At 41.8% G+C, this 22,017-nt stretch overlaps 1 protein-coding gene across 4 annotated transcripts in view; it reads right to left on the reverse strand.

Annotated features, from left to right (window-relative positions):
• Positions 1-9,053: 9,053 nt before the first annotated feature.
• The window catches only part of LOC121572889 (basic leucine zipper and W2 domain-containing protein 2), a 24,967-nt gene continuing 12,003 nt past the window's right edge, over positions 9,054-22,017 (reverse strand). For 2 of the 4 annotated variants that reach the window (XM_041884920.1, XM_041884921.2), the window contains exons 3-12: positions 21,274-21,450; positions 19,151-19,254; positions 14,831-14,896; positions 14,322-14,457; positions 14,082-14,191; positions 13,624-13,794; positions 13,280-13,426; positions 12,959-13,097; positions 12,614-12,736; positions 9,054-9,734 (exon numbers count right to left, since the gene is read on the reverse strand). In XM_041884920.1, coding sequence (XP_041740854.1) covers positions 9,706-9,734; positions 12,614-12,736; positions 12,959-13,097; positions 13,280-13,426; positions 13,624-13,794; positions 14,082-14,191; positions 14,322-14,457; positions 14,831-14,896; positions 19,151-19,254; positions 21,274-21,450 — 1,202 coding nt within the window. In that variant the 3' untranslated portion in view covers positions 9,054-9,705. The remainder of the gene's footprint in view (positions 9,735-12,613; positions 12,737-12,958; positions 13,098-13,279; positions 13,427-13,623; positions 13,795-14,081; positions 14,192-14,321; positions 14,458-14,830; positions 14,897-19,150; positions 19,255-21,273; positions 21,451-22,017) is intronic. The other 2 variants (XM_041884922.1, XM_041884923.2) reach the window with 1 other exon arrangement.

Consider the following 22,017-nt stretch of genomic DNA (forward strand, 5'->3'; position numbering starts at 1 on the left):
GATCACCGACCATTTCGAATCACACCGTACCTTCTCCGCTGTGCAATCTGGTTTCCGAGCTGGTCATGGGTGCACCTCAGCCACGCTCAAGGTCCTAAACGATATAATAATCGTGATCGATAAAAGACAGTACTGTGCAGCCGTCTTCATCGACCTGCCCAAGGCTTTTGACTTTGTCAATCACCACATTCTTATTGCAAGACTAAATAGCCTTGGTTTCTCAAATGACTGCCTCGCCTGGTTCACCAACTACTTCTCAGATAGAGTTCAATGTGTCAAATCGGAGGGCCTGTTCTCTGGACCTCTGGCAGTCTCTATGGGGGTGCCACAGGGTTCAATTCTCGGGCCGACTCTATTCTCTGTGTATATCAATGATGTCGCTCTTGCTGCTGGTGACTCTCAGATCCACCTCTACGCAGACGACACCATTTTGTATACATCTGGCCCTTCATTGGACACTGTGTTAACAAACCTCCAAACAAGCTTCAATGCCATACAACACTCCTTCGGTGGCCTCCAACTGCTCTTAAACGCTAGTAAAACTAAATGCATGCTCTTCAATCGAACATTGCTGGCACCCGCCCACCCGACTAGAATCACTACTCTCGGCGGGTCTGACTTAGAATATGTGGACAACTACAAATACCTAGGTGTCTGGTTAGACCATAAACTCTCCTTCCAGACTCACATTAAGCATATCCAATCCAAAGTTAAATCTAGAATCGGCTTCCTATTTCGCAACAAAGCCTCCTTCACTCATGCTGCTAAACATGCCCTCGTAAAACTGACTATCCTACCGATCCTTGACTTCGTTGATATCATTTACAAAATAGTTTCCAACACTCTACTCAGCAAATTGGATATAGTCTATCACAGTGCCATCCGTTTTGTCACCAAAGCCCCATATACTACCCACCATTGTGACCTGTACGCTCTCGTTGGCTGGCCCTCACTACATATTCGTTGCCAAACCCACTGGCTCCAGGTCATCTATAAATCACTTCTAGGCAAATCCCCCGCCTTATCTTAGATAATTGGTCACCATAGCAACACCCACATGCGTTCCAGCAGCTATATCTCACTGGTCATCCCCAAAGCCAACATCTCCTTTGGCCGCCATTCCTTCCAGTTCTCTGCTGCAAATGACTGGAACTGCAAAAATCTCTGAAGCTGGAGACTCTTATCTCCCTCACTAACTTAAAGCATCAGTTGTCAGAGCAGCTTACCGATCACTGCATCTGTACTCAGCCCATCTGTAATTAGCCCACCCAACTACCTCATCCCCATATTGTTATTTACATTGTTATTTATTTTGCTAATTTGCACCCCAGTATCTCTATTTGGACATCATCTTCTGCCCATCTATCACTCCAGTGTTAATACTAAATTGTAATTATTTTGCACTATGGCCTATTTATTGCCTTATCTCCATAACTTACTACATTTGCACACACTGTATATAGATTTTCTATTGTGTTATTGGCTGTACGTTTTGTTTATTCCATATGTAACTGTGTTGTTGTTTTTATCGCACTGCTTTGCTTTATCTTGGCCAGGTCACAGTTGTAAATGAGAACTTGTTCTCAACTGGCTTACCTGGTTAAATAAAGGTGAAAAAAAACAAATGATTATTACTTGGCCTTTGTCTTATTAGAAGTCCTGTCTTATTTAAAGTCCTAAGCAAGCACAATATCAGGATTAAATACCTTTTCACCAGTTTTATACTTTATAAAATAATGGTTGTTTTAACTTGTGCTCCTTCCAACCTCCCTTCCTATTGCTGGGTAGCATTTCCTACAGAAATATGTCATTTGATAGGCTTACCTGTAGAAGAGGAGGGGTGTCATATCCCCTCAACCAGTATGAAAGAGACTTAAATCATACTTCCACCAATTTTAAAATGTCTGTAGTAAATAGAGTTTCAAAACCATTATGCATCTACAAGTCTTAGATGCATCTGCCTTATTTTAAATAAATTGTACATTTTCACTCCAAATTCTCATTAGCGAAATGCTTCCGGGTTAAATTCTTGGGTCATTTTATAAAAACATTTATTTAGAAAAACCTAACTTATTTAAATAAAACACAAAATATGTTGCTGTAGTTTGTCCATAAATCATACAAATTGTATACTAGTTGAAGTTTACATTAAACTACAATATGTATTATGTACAAACACAGTGTCTGTGGACATGAGTCTCATTACCATAACACTTTTTCAAGTTCCTGTAAAAACTCAAATCAGTTTTTAAATAAAGTTGTATTCATCCATGATGCATCGTCTAGAGGAGTAGTCCTTAGATGAGCACAAGTTAAGTACATTTATTCACTTACATGACTTCAGAAAAGGTTCTTATTCTCTAACACCCCCTTTACCCCACTTGGCCTTCTCATTACCGAAACGGCTAAAGAGCTCAAATTTAGAAAAAGTCTAACATTTTATAATAATTGTATAATTTCATTTAAAATATATATTTTAACTCAGGCCTTTTCATTAGGGATCAATGTTACAAAATATTGAAAATATTGATTTGTTTATTACCTTTTTGGACATTGAAAAATGTTACGGTAATGAGAATTTTGTGAAAATGTTGGTAAAATGCATAATATCTAATCAAAAAACATAATCATAGTTATGAAATAGGTAACTACAGATCCTAATCTCAGTGATTCAGGAATACATTTTGTGAAAAATTACACTTGAGAATTATTTTATTTTTTTGACAGTTTCGTGAGAATGACCCGCCCCCATTTTAGAAAACAGTCAGACAGTAGTAGTTGTGGTGTTTATGTGTGCTTATTCTCTAAAGCAGTCTTATTAGAGGGCAATGTGACTATGCTTTGTCACAATGGCATGCGAGAGTATGTTTTATATGAGTTGTCAGAGAGAAAATGACTACGTAATACATTTTAAACTCTACAGAAAATGCCTTTGCTGACCTTGATAGATAATCAATACGTCTCTGTATTAGGTATTATCTTTCAATCTTGTCTCTGTTATTGGTTTTGAAAACTTGATTAATAGGCCTTTACGGTATACTGCTAACCTTGATAGAAAAGCAACACATAACTTGTAAATAATGTTCTACATTGTTGTTTTGAAAGCTTCATTTTACTGTGTACTGTTAGCCTTGTGGCCTTGTTGTCTCTTGTAATACATTTTAAACTCTACAAAAAGTGCCTTTGCTGACCTTGATCAATAATCATGACGATAGTTTAGCTTGTAAATAATATTGACTCTGTTATTATTCCTTTAAACTAGCTAATAGGCCTTTAGCGTATACCGCAAACCTTGATAGATAAGAAACACATATCGGCCTTGTAAATAATTTCTCCATTGCTGTTCAGAAAGTGTGATATACTGATTACAGCCTGGTTAATATTCATTACATTTAACCTGTAAATAAATTAGATTTCGTTTTGATTAAAAAGTTTCGCTTTCGTGTTTATTATTTTTTGGGGGGAGTGTGTGTTGATTTCAGGACCAGGTCATTTAAAGCTGTGTTGCTGGATTTGTACGACACAGTCCCCCTCCAAAACTACACATATTTGGTTAGTAGAGTCCCCACTGAGTATTTCCCACCCCACTTTAGCTGAGACAGATAGAAAAGCTTTCGCTCTACAAGCCAGTAAGTATCCATCTACCATGTATTGCATTGCAGTGAATGGAATGGAGTGGGTGGAGTAAGGAGTCACCAGTACTCTGCATTAAACCCGTATGTTTTGCAGACTATATTGACTAATTCCAATTACATATATTTGTATTTTATTAAACGTGTATTTCTTTAAATATAGCCTACACAATCATTTTCAACATACCAGTTTTTGTGTAAATACAATATTACAAATAAAATACATCAAATTATCCATTTATTTTTTCAAAGGTGGTTGCAATGCTGTGCAAAACAGTTGTACTGCACTAGAGTGTTAAAATATATCGACATTCCCAACGTTTAGCATATCTTTGCAGGAGTGATTTTTAAAATAAATACATCTGCATCCTGCTGCCAGCATAATTTCCTGCTGCTAGGAGAACGGTAATGCGAGATGACATACCTGAAAGGGAGGTTGCTCGGGAGCTTCCACGCGCTGATTGGTTACAGTAGCACGTTTGTCATTTATTTATAAATAATTGCGGAGATGTGGTGGTGGTGGTACCGCGAGACAGCTCTCACCGCCAGACAGCTCCAACTGGTGCAGGTTGAGTGTGCGTTCCAGATAGATAGCTCACACAAAAATTACAATATAATTGTATCATATTGATGTGGTTCCTTTGCCTGTGCAGAATGTACAGTATGTGTCTGGAACTTACCCAATCCCTCCCCTTGAGTCTGCCATCATCTAAAGTTCCAAATCCACCTGTTGGCCTTGACTCCTACTAACCTCATTTCTCAAGAGACATATGATAGCCTACTCTATATCTGAATACCCTTATGAGAATTGGAGCTGGCTAATTAGTTGAGGTTATCAGTGAGAGTGCATGTGTGGAAGTGCATGTGAGGCCTGACTCACACTACAGATATAGCCTAGTTCATGAATAATTAATCATCGTCTGTGGGTCAATTAGGCCCTGCATGGCTGGGATCTCCATGCTCACCTGAACCTAAACACAGACAGACAGACAGACAGACAGACAGGTTGGGGTAGGGGGAGACCCAGATAACCAGAGATCCTTAAATGAAACACACACACACGAACACAGGAACGCACACACACACACACACACACACACACACACACACACACACACACACACTCTCACACACTCTCTCACACACACACACTCTCACACACTCTCTCTCTCACACACACACACACACACACACACACACACACACACACACACACACACACACAAAATATCTATGTCAGAGTGAAAGCTGTTCAGGCATTTATTTGACCTACATGCACCAATAAGCTGAAAACCCCCAAAGAGAGTGGACTCAGCCCCTGGACTAAGTAAAAACAGTCTGAAAACAGGTTATGGCTCTAGTGAATATTACAGTTTATTTTATTGCTTTGGTACTATTTTCACAAGTATGTGGTACATTTTCACAACTCTTAGTACAAAACTCCAAACTGGTCACACGTGTAATGCAGCCAGTCTTTCATTTAACACCTGTCACTGTGCATTCATTTGGATTGTAAACATCTCTCACCACACAATCATTGATTCAAAATATAAGTTTATTGTGAAATGGAATGAGAACATTGGTTTAATCACCAAAACACAACATAATTTTAACTACCAGTTAATCCAATAGCAAACAATGCCTTTAGAAGTGCTGAAAGTAATATGCTACAGTACTGTAAATTACAGTAGATTACACCGTTTTCACATTAGGCAATGCACTTACATTATCCAACAAAATTGACAGAAAATCTATAACAATCAAAGGTGTGCTCAATGAAGACATCCTCTACAATCATTCATGCAAAAAAACCATTTAATTTTCCAGATATAATTGCAACATAGGTGTATTGTCTGTAATCAAATGTAAGAAATAAAATAAAATAAATTAAATGAATGAAAATATAACATAACGTTTAGCACGCATTCATTTGCATCAAGCCTGTCTTGAGAATTTGGCCAATGTGTTTCATAGATTCCTGGTGCCCCTTCAAAAGGTTGGTAGACTGATGGATGCCACGTTGGCAAAGGTGTCATCGTTCTCCTCAATGGCCTGCTTTATTTCAGACAGCAGTATGTCATTCCTGGCCCTCACCATTTCACCCACTGCCCACTCCTGCTGGTCGGTCAACACACGGCCACCACCATGGGGTCTTCTGTCAATTATGAAGCTAGAACAGAGTATACTGTCAATATATCATACTGTAAGAATACTGTAACATGTTTTGTGAATTTACATATATTACAATATGTTATTTGCTATAAATGTACAGTGGGGAGAACAAGTATTTGATACACTGCCAATTTTGCAGGTTTTCCTACTTACAAAGCATGTAGAGGTCTGTAATTTTTATCATAGGTACACTTCAACGGTGAGAGACGGAATCTAAAACAAAAATCCAGAAAATCACATTGTATGATTTTTAAGTAATTCATTTGCATTTTATTGCATGACATAAGTATTTGATACATCAGAAAAGCAGAACTTAATATTTGGTACAGAAACCTTTGTTTGCAATTACAGAGATCATACGTTTCCTGTAGGTCTTGACCAGGTTTGCACACACTGCAGCAGGGATTTTGGCCCACTCCTCTATACAGACCTTCTCTAGATCCTTCAGGTTTCGGGGCTGTCGCTGGGCAATACGGACTTTCAGCTCCCTCCAAAGATTTTCTATTGGGTTCAGGTCTGGAGACTGGCTAGGCCACTCCAGGACCTTGAGATGCTTCTTACGGAGCCACTCCTTAGTTGCCCTGGCTGTGTGTTTCGGGTCGTTGTCATGCTGGAAGACCCAGCCACGACCCATCTTCAATGCTCTTACTGAGGGAAGGAGATTGTTGGCCAAGATCTTGCGATACATGGCCCCTTCCATCCTCCCCTCAATACGGTGCAGTCGTCCTGTCCCCTTTGCAGAAAAGCATCCCCAAATAATGATTTTTCCACCTCCATGCTTCACGGTTGGGATGGTGTTCTTGGGGTTGTACTCATCCTTCTTCTTCCTCCAAACACGGCGAGTGGAGTTTAGACCAAAAAGCTATATTTTTGTCTCATCAGACCACATGACCTTCTCCCATTCCTCCTCTGGATCATCCAGATGGTCATTGGCAAACTTCAGACGGGCCTGGACATGCGCTGGCTTGAGCAGGGGGACCTTGCGTGCGCTGCAGGATTTTAATCCATGACGGCGTAGTGTGTTACTAATGGTTTTCTTTGAGACTGTGGTCCCAGCTCTCTTCAGGTCATTGACCAGGTCCTGCCGTGTAGTTCTGGGCTGATCCCTCACCTTCCTCATGATCATTGATGCCCCACGAGGTGAGATCTTGCATGGAGCCCCAGACCGAGGGTGATTGACCGTCATCTTGAACTTCTTCCATTTTCTAATAATTGCGCCAACAGTTGTTGCCTTCTCACCAAGCTGCTTGCCTATTGTCCTGTAGCCCATCCCAGCCTTTTGCAGGTCTACAATTTTAACCCTGATGTCCTTACACAGCTCTCTGGTCTCGAATCCAGGCTCTGTCGCAGCCGGCCGCGACCGGGAGACTCATGGGAGGCGCACAATTGGCCCAGCGTCGTCCAGGGTAGGGGAGGGAATGGCCGGCAGGGATGTAGCTCAGTTGATAGAGCATGGCGTTTGCAACGCCAGGGATGTGGGTTCGATTCCCACGGGGGACAGTATAAAAAAATAAATATGTATTCACTAACTGTAAGTCGCTCTGGATAAGAGCGTCTGCTAAATGACTAAAATGTAATGTAAATGTCTTGGCCATTGTGGAGAGGTTGGAGTCTGTTTGATTGAGTGTGTGGACAGGTGTCTTTTATACAGGTAACGAGTTCAAACAGGTGCAGTTAATACAGGTAATAAGTGGAGAACAGGAGGGCTTCTTAAAGAAAAACTAACAGGTCTGTGAGAGCCGGAATTCTTACTGGTTGGTAGGTGATCAAATACTTATGTCATGCAATAATTACTTATGTCATGCAATAACTCCCCACTGTAAATGTAAATCATAGTGCATATCCTGCAGACTTACCGATTTTCTTGGCGAAATGTTCTCATGATCGAATTAACAGTTGATCTTTTCAGATCGGGGTGAACTAATCTGGCAGCCTCTGCCATGGTAAGGCCTCTGTTTACCACATGGTCAACGAAGATGGCCCGGACTTCATTAGACACAACAGTTCCCTGCCATCTGCCTCCTTCTCTCTGATGTCCACCTCTTTGACGGGGCCCATGCCCACCTCTCTGACAGGCCCCTTGTCCACAAGCTCTTTGATTTCTTCCTCTCCCTAGCTGTCTATCCTGCTCCATGTTGGAAGAAATTGCAAGTGTTCACACATCGCCTTTTACATGTATATGGTGACCAATTGTGGTTACCACTATATGAAATCAATTACCATTGATTATGCATGGTTATAATGTATCATACATGAATTTAGATGTTTATACTTTACAAACACACATTTTATTGCTGTAATTCTCAAAATCCATATATAGTAGACAAACCAGTTAAAAATCTATAGATTTACCAAACGGTTAGTTAAGTGATTAACCATAAAGCGCAGTTGGATTAAGTGATGGTCAAATGTATTTAAACAAATGAGAAGAGAATCATATGAAAAGTATTGTGAGCATTGCATTGTGAAAGGCAATACCTTTATATGAAAGGTATTTCTAGATGAAACACTGATTAGGTTTGGTGAAAAAGTTACTGTGTGATTTTGTATGTTGTACTTAGTCAATTGAAAATGTGCTTAAAGTTTAGAAAAAAACAGCCTTTTTGATTATCTGTTTTGAGTTTTGTACTAAGAGTTGTGAAATGTTACCACATACTTGTACATAAGCGATAAATTAAAAGGGGCAACATGCTGCTCTGAGAAACAGACCTACAGTAAATGCAGTAGTATGGCATTGATGTAATTCTCTACATCTACAGTGGAGGTCCCTGTTGCTCATTAAATCCCTGGAGTTTAGGTCCCAAATGGCAACCTCTTCCCTATGGGCCTTGGTCAAAAGCAGTGCACTAGATAGGGAATAGGGTGTCTTTTGGGATGCGACCAGTTTGTTTACCTAAGGGCCATTAGAACCATTAGAACTCTGGGCCGTTTCCTTGCAGCACAGGACAGAGGTCACAGTAATGTCAACAGCATTCCTTCACCTGGCCTGTTTATACGTAGTTGGAGAAGCAGGTGCATGTAGGTTAAGTTACACAATGATTGGCTAGACTTCACCTCTCATCTCCTCCCATCAATAGCCTTCACAATCACCCACTTTCTCATTCAGTTCTGAGTTACTGAGTACCTAACTAATCAGAGTTTATTGAAAACCACAACTTCCTTGATCTCCATCAGAAATATGAAAATAAGCCTTAATTACTTGCCAACTTATTTAAGAATACAATACAGAAACAAGACTAAACAAGTGAATACAAATAAAAACACTTTATTAATAAAAAGATAAAAGCATTGCCAAGTTACAAACACAAAGTTGAGTTTCCATAAAACGGGTATGACAATCTACTGCAGATTGAGGTCTTGACTTCCTCTCTATCCCTGAACAACGTTAGTAAAGGGAGTTCGCTCTGACTGACTGATGTGTTCGACCTCTTTATTAAATGCCCAATCCTTAATTGAAAAAAACGTCTGTAAATATCACAGATTGGGCGGTCTTGATAGATTACATCTAGTCTCCTGTCCTCCTGAAGTTGAGTCGGGCGGTCCACTGGTTTTTCGCTGAGGGTTGTGCTTTGATTGCCTAGAGCAGGATGTTGAGGTGTCTCGGACCCCTGGTTGGTTAGTCATTATGGATAGGCGTGTTCCAGGTTTTTTTTTTATTGCAGTCACGCTGCACACATTATCTCATACTTCTTACAATGCCTTGATAAGTGTTTATCTTGAATGTATCAGGAACCACATTAATATGATAAAGCCTAGCAAATCTTCTAAAATAAGTAGCATGATTGCTTTAAAGACGACCTGGAACGTGCCCTATGCAACATGGGGACTACAGGTGAGCTGATTGACATATACAGGCCACAGACTTCAGAGTTACAGACAAACTCCTTGTTGGATTGGTCTTCTAGTCCTCCTCTCCCTCAGACTCAGACTCTTCAGGGGAAAATAAACATCAAGATTATTACTAAACAGCTCCACATAGTGATAAAAACAGGAATTACAGTAGAGCGCACATTACAGCCCAAGTCTATCGAAAGTTACAGTTTTTCTCAATTGCTAAAACACAATTTCTGAAACCTTGCTCCATTTCCTGAAAACATTAAACACAAAACCTCATCTTCAAGCACTATTTACAAAACCTCTGACTCCTCTCGCAAAATGAAACATTCGCCTCAAAACAGTTTTACCTGTGTTCAAAATCAAACACTGCTCTCAAATCATAAACAAAGTGATCAAAATGATATACACTCTCAAGCAGTCAGTAAACAATACACCGAAAAATAGAAAACACATTGTTCAAAACTACAGTTCTCAGGAAGAAGTACATTTTTAATCTAAAAAAAAATGTCTTATGTTTCCGTCATTGTCTTTTGATGAACTAAAACATGTTCTATCATAGTAGCTCAAAATTGATCAGAAATTACTACTTTTGTTTTTTGTTCTTCCTCCTCCTTGTACCCCTATTTTTACAGTACTGTACCCTGCATCTCACAAACTTGTCCTTTGTCTCTGTGATACTGTAATTCTTGTTTGTTGATATGAACCTGCAACCAGTCAAAATCTATTGAGCAGTCAGTACTGTTAACAAATGGAAAGCACAATGTTCAGGGCCATACAATTTGTCCATTGTACAGTATACAGCCTACAATGCACTGTACTACAGTATACAATACTAAAAGGGACAAAAATCAAAGGAGTAAACATGTGATCAATGTGCTTCTTCTTGTCTTTGGGCTGGGTCAGGCCAGAGCACTTCGTCGACATCACAAGCAATATTGTCCCTCCTGAGGCAACGGGGGAAGAAGCCTCTTGTGTGCCGTATCCAGCCCTGACATGATTCCTCACCTATATCACCACAGGTTAAATCCATGGCTTGCAGCAGATTTACTCTGGTGTAGGGTTGTCTATCATACACTTTCCATCTCCAAGAGGAGAAAAACTCCTCAATCGGATGCAGGAAAGGCGAGTATGGAGGGAGGTACAAGGTCATAAACTGCCCATTGATGTTAAACCATTCCCTTACCTGAGCAGCTCGGTGGAAACTGACATTGTCCCACACTATCACATAGGTGGGAATGGGATTCTCATTTAGCTCTTGACCCTGCTGCTCTTGAACCAGCTGCTCAAATAAAATATATCTTAGATTGGCAATAAATCTTAGAAGGTGCTGGGTGTTATATGGCCAGAGTGTAACATGGTGATGTAGAACACCATGGTTGCTGATAGCAGCACAGATTGTAACATTGCCGCGTCGTTGACCAGGGACTTCAACAATGGCCCGCTGTCCAATCATGTTTCGGCCTCTCCTTCTTCTCTTTGATAGATTGAAGCCTGCTTCATTGACAAAGATGAACTCATGGGGTCTGTCCAAGGATTCCAAGTCAAATATTGTCTGTGTAGAAATACAATATACTGTATGTAGGATTTTGTAAGTCGTACAGAGACAGTGCTATACTGTAGAGTACAATTAGGCCTACTGTATGCACTTCTGATTCACATACATTGTATGTACTGAAGAGTAATGTCATTCACATAGTATGTGTTAGTACTGTAGACAATCTGGATTACAGTAAATGTTTCTGAATGTACACTTACTTGCACATACTGAGCTCACAGTTCTTTCACCCTTGGTGAGTTGCGCTCAAAAGGTACTCTGTATACTTGTTTCATTCGCATCCTGTTACGATGGAGGACACGGTCAATTGTGGAAATGCTCACACTGTCGATTCCCTGGAAGTGTGTGTCGTCTTGTATCACTCGTTCCTGGATTTCTCTGAGTCGTATTGCATTATCTTGAAGGACCATGCCAACTATACCGGCCTCTTGCTCCGGAGTGAATATAGCTGTCCTTCCACCTGCATGTGGCAGCATGCAGGTGTAGTTGTAGTTGTGTAGTTACAAAACATATTCATGCAGTACAATACATACTGTGATTAACTTTACAAATGTCTATTGAAACAGCTGCATATAGTGTAGTACAGTAAATTTGCAATTACAAAAATACAGTAGTATACTGTACCTGTTCTCTTCTCTGAATGTCCTTACTATGGTGGAGACAGAAAATCGGCTCAAATTGGGTTGCACTCTAAGTCCTGCTTCCCTCATTGTCAGTCCATGGACAAGAACATGGTCTATGACTGTTGCTTGAATTTCATCAGATATTTCCACTCTTTGTCTTCCTCTTCCTCTTCGTCCTCCTCTTCCTCTTTCTTGCCCTCCTCCTCCTCTTCCTCCTCGTCGCCCACCTCGCATACGCACTTTCGTCCTCGTCCTCTCACATTGTTTCTTCTATCCATTCTCAGACTTTCTCCTTCCCACCTTCAACAACCTGTTTGCTCTCTGAACTGGCTTATATTGGTTGTGTCGCATCATTTGAAACAGGTTAAATCAATTTTGAGTGGTTGTGTTCAATCAATGACATGTGTTCTCTATTTGTATTTGATTGTTGCCACTTGTGTTTACCAGTATGGATGACATGTGCATTAGAGTGCAGAATGTGTTTTGAGAATGAGAATGTATTTAGAGTTTTGCTGAAAAGTCTAAGTGAGATCTGCAAATTGTGTTTTACCATGTGAAATGGTTTAAGGTATTGACAACAGACTGCATAATTAGCTAAATGAGTCCAGGCAACTGAGAACTTTGTTCAGCCAATGGGTTTTAGTGTTTTAGCAATTGAGAAAAACTGTAATAGTCCAGTTTCATTGATTCAACAATGATTTTCTGAAAATGCTATGGTTTTCTATTCAGTTATTGATTAGGTTACCTGTAACTGTAACCAGTAACTTTAACCTGTATTTAAATGTAAATGTTACCTTCTTCTGCATTTTGCAGCCACTCAACAAACTTCTTCATCTGCTCGACAAAGACACCTTTCCCTTTGGTGGTGTGATTGTCTTTGTACCACCTCAGAATGGCCTCCTCACTCAACACATCAGCTGGGTGGAGAGAAGAGAGACAGAACAGGAACATTTAGACACCACAAGGAGAAGTTATGTGAATTTATGTAAAATTTGAATTTCAGTTTACTTCCTACATTGAAATGGAATTGACCCCAGCCCTGACCACTAAGACAAATGAAAGAGAGACCCTTTTTTTTTATTTTTTTTTTACATAGAAACTGTGTGAAAGAGTGTCCTGTATAAAATGATAATACCGACCTTTGTAGAAGAGCACCACTATCTTGGAGAAGGACTTCATGAAGTGGATGTTGTCATAGCAATACTCCTGGATCCTCAGTAGCAGCACCAGCTCTGACTGGCCCTGGGTGCTGAACGCTGCTAGCAGGGGGGCATAGTGCTGGAGGGCAGAGGATACACACCCCATCAACAAAGTCATTCATTCATTCATGGTTGATGTTAGTGTTGTGCAGTACTTTGAGGTGTTTGAGGGCCTCCACAGTGACCATCTCTAATGTTGTTATACAGTGGATGGGTTAGGAGTGAGTTAAGTTATTCATGGTTGATGTTATGATGATGTACTTTAAGGTGTTTGAGGGCTTGCTCAGTGACCAACTCCTCCTTCTTGTTCCACTCCACAGCATTCATGAGAATGTTCCACAGCAGACCAATCACAGCCTGCTCCTGGAGGTCACTCCTCTTCATCTCCTCCTTCACGTACACCACCATCTAGAACCACAGAAGAATAATTATTTACTGTCCATTATGTTGGAGAATGGAATTTATTATTTTTGCTTATACAATCCAACCCAGAGACAGACAAACACACTCCAATGAGGGGTTGGAAGCACAGGGTGGGGCGCAATGCAGCTCTCTTGGAGCTTGTTCAAGGGTACAAAGGCAGGACATGGTATCTGGTATTACACCTCTCGTATGGGGCAGTCGTGAGAGAGTCGCTCCTGCAGTTCTTTTTGCAGCTCCTTTCGTGTTCCCTGAGACTGCTGCACACGCATGAAGTCTGACAGCTCCTTCAGCCCCGCCTCATTGAAGTACTTAGAGAAGTGCTCCACGTTCTGCTTGTTGGCAGGAAACAGCTCCTAGAGAAATATCAAGAAGTCTAGGCTCAAACAACTTCCATTGATCTTCAACCCTGCAAATTCACTACAACAGCTTCCTCTTGTGGCTGGAGCACAGTAAACTAATTGGAGCACAGTAAAAGAGTCTCTCTAACCTCTAGGCCAGTGGTTCCCAACCTTTTTCTGTTCCGGGGACCACCAAATCACCATCAAAAGCTCTTGAGGACCACCATTCGAGGAGTCACAGAATTTTTTGACTTAAGGTTCAAAACCACTGCTCTAGGCTACCTGCCTAAAGTGTTTCTTACCAGGAGTTTCTTATCCAGGTTAGCCTTCCTCAGGGCTGAGGTGACTGCATTGGCATCTTTCTCAGATATCCATGCCTTGAACATCTTCACCGCAAAGGACGCAGAGATACCTGCAAGATACCAATAACAGACAAGTGTAAGAGAACAACTTGGAAGAAAACCAGAGCTATAACTATATGCCATACATATATGCCTCAAAAATGAGAACTTCCCCCCCCCACCCCCCCCACACACACTCACCTTCCTTGACAACATTGTCACTGAAGAGGCTGGTGAGGATGGGTGGGGGCAGAGTGCTGTTAGCCAATAGGATACCAGTCAACATAGCCAGCTTGGTCTGTTCTGATTCGCTGAACGCCTTCAGGAACAGCAGAAGCTAAGGGATAAAACATCCATCAATCAATCAGTCAATCAATCAGTCAATCAGGACAGGTCAACACATGGGCAGGAAATGATGTAAACTAAAGACAATAGGATAAAAAATGTCTACCCAGCTGAAGATATAAAGTGTAATCACAAGTACATAGGATCATCCAAAACTGAAGAACTGTTAAAGGGACTTCACATGAGCCTGTTTCCTGTGAATTCCTGTGAAGCCTGTTTCCTATGAATTCCTGTGAAGCCTGTTTCCTATGAATTCCTGGGAAGCCTGTTTCCTGTGAATTCCTGTGAAGCCTGTTTCCTGTGAATTCCCCTGAAGCCTGTTTCCTGTGAATTCCTGTGAAGCCTGTTTCCTGTGAATAATTTACCTTTTTGACTTCCTCCTCAAAGGCATTCTGCAGGTACTTGTACCTCCTGATCAGCTTGTTAAAAACCTACAGAAACACACAGACACACAGAGGGACATGATATTCAGTGACAGACACAGAGAGCTGGGACAGAGAGAGGGAGAAAGAGAAAGAGAAAGAGAGAGACAGACAGAGTTAGAGAGAGACAGACAGGCAAACAGATCGTGAAGGAGTGCAGTTTAATCCAGGAGGATTATATTAAAATGATGTCGTCGTGGACACACTGGATACTCCCAGGCGATTGGTGGGTATTAGCAGATCTAATACCACTTCACTGAGGGTGTCTCCCCCCAACACTCCCCTTTACCCCAGTCAATGGTAAGACAGAGAGAGAGTGTATGGGTATGCAAGTGTGTGTGTGTGTGTGTGTGTGTGTGCGTGCATTCATTCATGTGTGTCCGTGTGTCACCCGTCAGCCACCCGAGCCACGGCCTGTTAACCCAGCTATCATCCAGAAGGCGAGGTCAGTACAGGTGCATCAAAGCTGGGACCGAGAGAGTCAAGTCAGACTGTTAAATAGCCATCTCTAGCCGGCCTCCACCCAGTACCCTGCCCTGAACTTAGTCACTGTCACTTTAATAATGTTTACATACTGTTTTACTCATTTCATATGTATATACTGTATTCTAGTCAATGCCATCCTATTCAACTATTACTGTACATATACAATTCTATCCTACGTATTCTTCAGATATACTATCCATACACTGTCCATAAGTATATATATACTATATATATAATTGATATATACAGTACCAGTCAAAAGTTTGGACACACCTACTCATTCAAGGGTTTTTCTTTATTTTTACTATTTTCTACATTGTAGAATAATAGTGAAGACATCAAAACTATGAAATAACACATATAGAATCATGTAGTAACCAAAAAAGTGTTAAACCAATCAAAATATATTTGAGATTTGAGATTCTTCAGCCACCCTTTGCCTTGATGACAGCTTTGCACACTCTTGGAATTCTCTCAACCAGCGTCATGATCTAGTCACCTGGAATGCATTTGAATTAACAGGTGTGCCTTCTTAAAAGTTAATTTGTGGAATTTATTTCCTTCTTAATGCGCTTGAGCCAATCAGTTGTGTTGTGACAACGTAGGGGGGTTATACAGAAGATAGCCCTATTTGTTAAAAGACCAAGTCCAAATTATGGCAAGAACAGCTCAAATAAGCAAAGAGAAACAACAGTCCATCATTAGATTTGAGATTTTAGTCATTTAGTAGACGCTCTTATCCAGAGCAACTTACAGTTTTTAGTGAGTGCATACATTTTCTTACTGGCCCCCCGTGGGAATCAAACCCACAACCCTGGCGTTGCAAACGCCATGCTCTACCAACTGAGCTACACGGGGCCACTGTGTACTTTAAGACATGAAGGTCAGTCAATACGGAAAAGTTCAAGAACTTTGAAAGTTTCTTCAAGTGCAGTCGCAAAACCATCAAGCGCTATGATGAAACTGGCTCTCATGAGGACCGCCACAGGAATGGAAGACCCAGAGTTACCTCTGCTGCAGAGGATAAGTTCATTCGAGTTACCAGCCTCAGAAATTGCAGCCCAAATAAAGTTCAAGTTCAAGTCACAGACACATCTCAACATCAACTGTTCAGAGGGGCCTTCATGGTTGAATTGCTGCAAAGAAACCACTACTAAAGGACACCAATAGGAAGAAGAGACCTGCTTGGGCCAAGAATCACGAGAAATTGACATTTGGTTCCAACCGCTGTGTCTTTGTGAGACGCGGTGTGGTTGAATGGATGATCTCTGCATGTGTATTTCAACCGTAAAGCATGGAGGAGGTGGTGTGATGGTGTGGGGGTGCTTTGCTGGTGACACTGTCTGTGATTTATTTAGAATTCAAGGCACACTTAACCAGCATGGCTACCACAGCATTCTTCAGCGATATGCCATCCCATCTGGTTTGGGCTTAGTGGGACTAGCATTTGTTTTTTAAGAGGACAATGACCCAACACACCTCCAGGCTGTATAAGGGATATTTTACCAAGAAGGAGAGTGATGGAGGGCTGCATCAGATGACCTGGCCTCCAGAATCCCCCGACCTCAACCCAACTGAGATGGTTTGGGATGAGTCGGACGGCAGAGTGAAGGAAAAGCAGCCAACAAGTGCTCAGCATATGTGGGTACTCCTCCAAGACGGTTGGAAAAGCATTCCAGGTGAAGCTGGTTGAGAGAATGCCAAGAGTGTGCAAAGCTGTCATCAAGGCAAAGGGTGGCTATTTGAAGAATCTCAAATATAAAATATATTTTGATTTGTTTAACACTTTTTTGGTTCCTACATGATTCCATATGTGTTATTTCATAGTTTTGATGTCTTCACTATTATTCTACAATGTAGAAAATAGTAAAAATAAAGAAAAACCCTAGAATGAGTAGTTGTGTCCAAACTTTTGACTGGTACTGTATATATAAATACAGTGGGGAGAACAAGTATTTGATACACTTCAGATTTTGCAGGTTTTCCTACTTACAAAGCATGTAGAGGTCTGTAATTTTTATCATAGGTACACTTCAACTGTGAGAGACAGAATCTAAAACAAAAATCCAGAAAATCACATTGTATGATTTTTAAGTAATTAATTTGCATTTTATTGCATGACATAAGTATTTGATCACCTACCAACCAGTAAGAATTCCATCTCTCACAGACCTGTTAGTTTTTCTTTAAGAAGCCCTCCTGTTCTCCACTCATTACCTGTATTAACTGCACCTGTTTGAACTCGTTACCCATATAAAAAAGACACCTGTCCACACACTCAATCAAACAGACTCCAACCTCTCCACAATGGCCAAGACCAGAGAGCTGTGTAAGGACATCAGGGATAAAATTGTAGACCTGCACAAGGCTGGGATGGGCTACAGGACAATAGGCAAGCAGCTTGGTGAGAAGGCAACAACTGTTGGCGCAATTATTAGAAAATGGAAGAAGTTCAAGATGACGGTCAATCACCCTCGGTCTGGGGCTCCATGCAAGATCTCACCTTGTGGGGCATCAATGATCATGAGGAAGGTGAGGGATCAGCCCAGAACTACACGGCAGGACCTGGTCAATGACCTGAAGAGAGCTGGGACCACAGTCTCAAAGAAAACCATTAGTAACACACTACGCCGTCATGGATTAAAATCCTGCAGCGCACGCAAGGTCCCCCTGCTCAAGCCAGCGCATGTCCAGGCCCGTCTGAAGTTTGCCAATGACCATCTGGATGATCCAGAGGAGGAATGGAAGAAGGTAATGTGGTCTGATGAGACAAAAATATAGCTTTTTGGTCTAAACTCCACTCGCCGTGTTTGGAGGAAGAAGAAGGATGAGTACAACCCCAAGAACACCATCCCAACCGTGAAGCATGGAGATGGAAACATCATTCTTTGGGGATGCTTTTCTGCAAAGGGGACAGGACGACTGCATCGTATTGAGGGGAGGATGAATGGGGCCATGTATCGCGAGATCTTGGCCAACAACCTCCTTCCCTCAGTAAGAGCATTGAAGATGGGTCGTGGCTGGGTCTTCCAGCATGACAACGACCCAAAACACACAGCCAGGGCAACTAAGGAGTGGCTCCGTAAGAAGCATCTCAAGGTCCTGGAGTGGCCTAGCCAGTCTCCAGACCTGAACCCAATAGAAAATCTTTGGAGGGAGCTGAAAGTCCATATTGCCCAGCGACAGCCCCGAAACCTGTCTGTATGGAGGAGTGGGCCAAAATCCCTGCTGCAGTGTGTGCAATCCTGGTCAAGACCTACAGGAAACGTATGATCGCTGTAATTGCAAACAAAGGTTTCTGTACCAAATACTAAGTTATGCTTTTCTGATGTATCAAATACTTATGTCATTCAATAAAATGCAAATTAATTACTTAAAAATCATACAATGTGATTTTCTGGATTTTTTTAGATTCCGTCTCTCACAGTTGAAGTGTACCTATGATAAAAATTACAGACCTCTACATGCTTTGCAAGTAGGAAAACCTGCAAAATCGGCAGTGTATCAAATACTTGTTCTCCCCACTGTATATATATATATATATACTCCGGACTCTGACATTGCTTATCCTAATATTTCTATATTTCTTAATTCTATTATTTTACTTTTAGATTTGTGTGTATTGTTGTGTATTGTTAGATATTACTGCACTGATGGAGCTAGGAACATAAGCATTTCGCTACATCCACAATAACATCTACTAAATATGTGTATGCGACCAATAAAATGTTATTTGATTAGATTAGATTGTTTGTGTGTGTGTTTGTGTATACCAACCTGAGCATAGCGGCGGAGGTTGGCATGGTTCTCCTCGGTGGTAAACACACAATGTTCTGTCACCTTGGTCTTGTCCCCCTCGTCAATGCGCGTCCCGCCGGGAGCTGAGACAGACAGACAGACAGTTATTTACATTACGATTGTAGTGAATGAGGGGGAACAACCAGCACAGCCGGAGAGGGTAGTGATCCTTGTGCCATAAAGGTCAACACACCACTTCAACGACTATCTATCCTGCCCAGTCATAAAGCGATTAGAAAGAAGAGACGGATGGACGGACGGACAGACAGACAGACAGATGGACAGACAGTCAGACAGACAGACGGGCGGACAGACATACATCTAGACGGACAGAAAGACGTGGCAAGTCATCAGGGTCAAGGTTTAAAGCTGTAACCCTGTTAGCTAGCAGCATGGGTATGTCCTTCCTGTCTGTTAGCTATAACTGTAGAGTTGTAGAATAATCAGAAAGAGACCTATCTATCTACTCTATGTCCATGATTGATTGATGTGACAAGAAGTTGTGGATATCATGGAGATAGTGGCGCATAAGGATGAGAGTGATCAGACCCTGATATACAGTAATCAGTAATCATACTGTAACTGGATTATTACACAACATTACTACATCATTCACTCCCCCCTAAAGGGAGACACTACCCATTCACAGGAAGGAGAGAGAGAGCTCTGTTCTTCCTAGTCAATCATCTATTTACTAACATCTCTCCATTTTTCCCCCCCTTTGTCTGTTCCATCCCCGAGGTGGCTGTTGACGCAGGATGATCCATTATTTTAATCTCTTCCTGTTTGGGACAAATGAGGATATATATGAGGGCTTAACAACAACTACAGTATCTGAAGGCTTAGAGCCCAACCTGCAACCTGTTAGATCTGGATCTAATGCTTTACTATCCCTGTTGACTTCATAACTGCTTCATAGGACTGTTGTAGATTAACAAAATCATCACTTGCTCTATGTGTTCATGCAAATATCCCACCTTTAGTATAGCACATTTTATAAATAGTGCTCTGTGTGCCTGCATGAACCAGGTACCTAGCCTTCATGCTACTAAAGGCTAATGTGGTTCCCTGAGAGGCTGGTTCCTTTCATGTAGAGGACCACGTATCCCTGGTCTCCCTCTGAGCTGCTCCGTCTCTCCACTGACACTGCCAGGTTCTTATTATAGGACCAGCGTAAACCTGTTATCTCTAATGGGGTTTATGTGCAGCATGCAGAGACTGACACAGGCCCCATCCTGTGTGTGTGAGTTTGTGTTTGTGTGTGTGTTTGTGTGTGTGTGTGTGTGTGTGTGTGTGTGTGTGTGTGTGTGTTTGTGTGACAGAGACAGACTGGCAGAGAATTCAACTAATTCTACAAAGATTACACACGGCAGGATGTGAATGAGCATGTGTTTGTGAGTGTGTGTATGTTCGTGTGTGTGGTCAAAGACATACTCTTTGTGAGAACTCCATACCATGTAAACAAGGAGTGTGTGGGGAGAAAGACAGAGTGATTATAGGGTAAATCTACGAGCTTAGATCTGCAGGGTCACTCTAGTTCAGTCACACTGACCACCAGTTAACAGGACAGAGGGTTCAGCATATTACTCAATGCCCCATCCCCTACCTCACTGAATACAAAATACAAATATGTCCACAAATACAAAAAACTGTGTTCAAGTACCCTCATCTATTAGCGAGGAAAACTTGGAGTTAGAACAAGTGCATACAGCTCAATGAGCAGTCCACTGACACATACAGAAGAAGGAACAGTGTATTCGGTTCTCTGATAGGCCAGGATGTCTTTTTTAATGGGGAATTATCCTGGTAATCTGACAAAGCCAGCATTGATCTGTTTGTCCTTGCCTGAGTGGACATGGTCATGCCTGGTGCCCTAGTGTGAATACTGATACGAAAGGACCAGGATGTCCCATTACTGAGCAGTGAGCTGAAACCAGGTGCAGATGACCATGATACTATAGCTGCCTTAGTACAACACCTAACAACCTCATCAAGCGGGGCAGACCTCTTGGTGTAATGGCTAAGGTTATGTACTGACAGTCCTGAGATCTGGAATCGAGTCCCGGTCGGGCTGCCTGCCAAATTTGCTGCAATGCACTAACCGAGCATGCTCCCCGCGATGAGGATGTCGAAGAGAGTGTCGGCATAGCGACGGTAGTCGAGTCGGGACCCAGTAACGTCCAGGAACTTGGCTACAGCATCGAGGTCCCCTCCTGCTTCATTGAGGCCCAGAACAATCGTGTCTCTAAAAACTGTGGGCTCAAACTTCTCCTTTTCATCTGGGTAGGGAGGGAAAGGGAAGAGGAGGACATCAGTGTTGTATGTACACTAATATGTATTAAACCCAAACACAGTTAACATCAGAAAGTGAGGTATGGTAAACCATGCATAATACAGTATATACCGTATACCAGGGATTATCAACTAGATTCACCTGCAGGCCGATTTTTTCTTGAGCGGATGGTCAGGGTGCCGAATCAAATGTCTACCCGGACTATTTGCATTGTTCCCCCTTGGGGGGCCAAATAAGACAGCCCTTCAGTTCCCCAGCCAATGTGTGATGAGGACAAGGGACCCTGCCCTGATGTGTCACTACTTGGCCTGGGGGAGCGTTAGCCTCCCTGATTAATCCTCTGTGTTTTTCACAAAGAACACATTGTCCAAACGATATCCCCTTCATTAACAGCTCTCCAGGTATCAAAACATGGATCAAGAGAATCAACAAGGTGCCCCACGGAGTATGAACCCAATGTTCCTACGACACTACACGTTCTTCTGCTCTGTGAGTAATTTATATAACAACACCCACTGCTTCTGGACTGGCAGGACGTTTAGCTATAGCCTGG

Source organism: Coregonus clupeaformis, chromosome 8, assembly GCF_020615455.1.
Source record: "Coregonus clupeaformis isolate EN_2021a chromosome 8, ASM2061545v1, whole genome shotgun sequence".
Classification (NCBI taxonomy): Eukaryota; Metazoa; Chordata; class Actinopteri; order Salmoniformes; family Salmonidae; genus Coregonus; species Coregonus clupeaformis.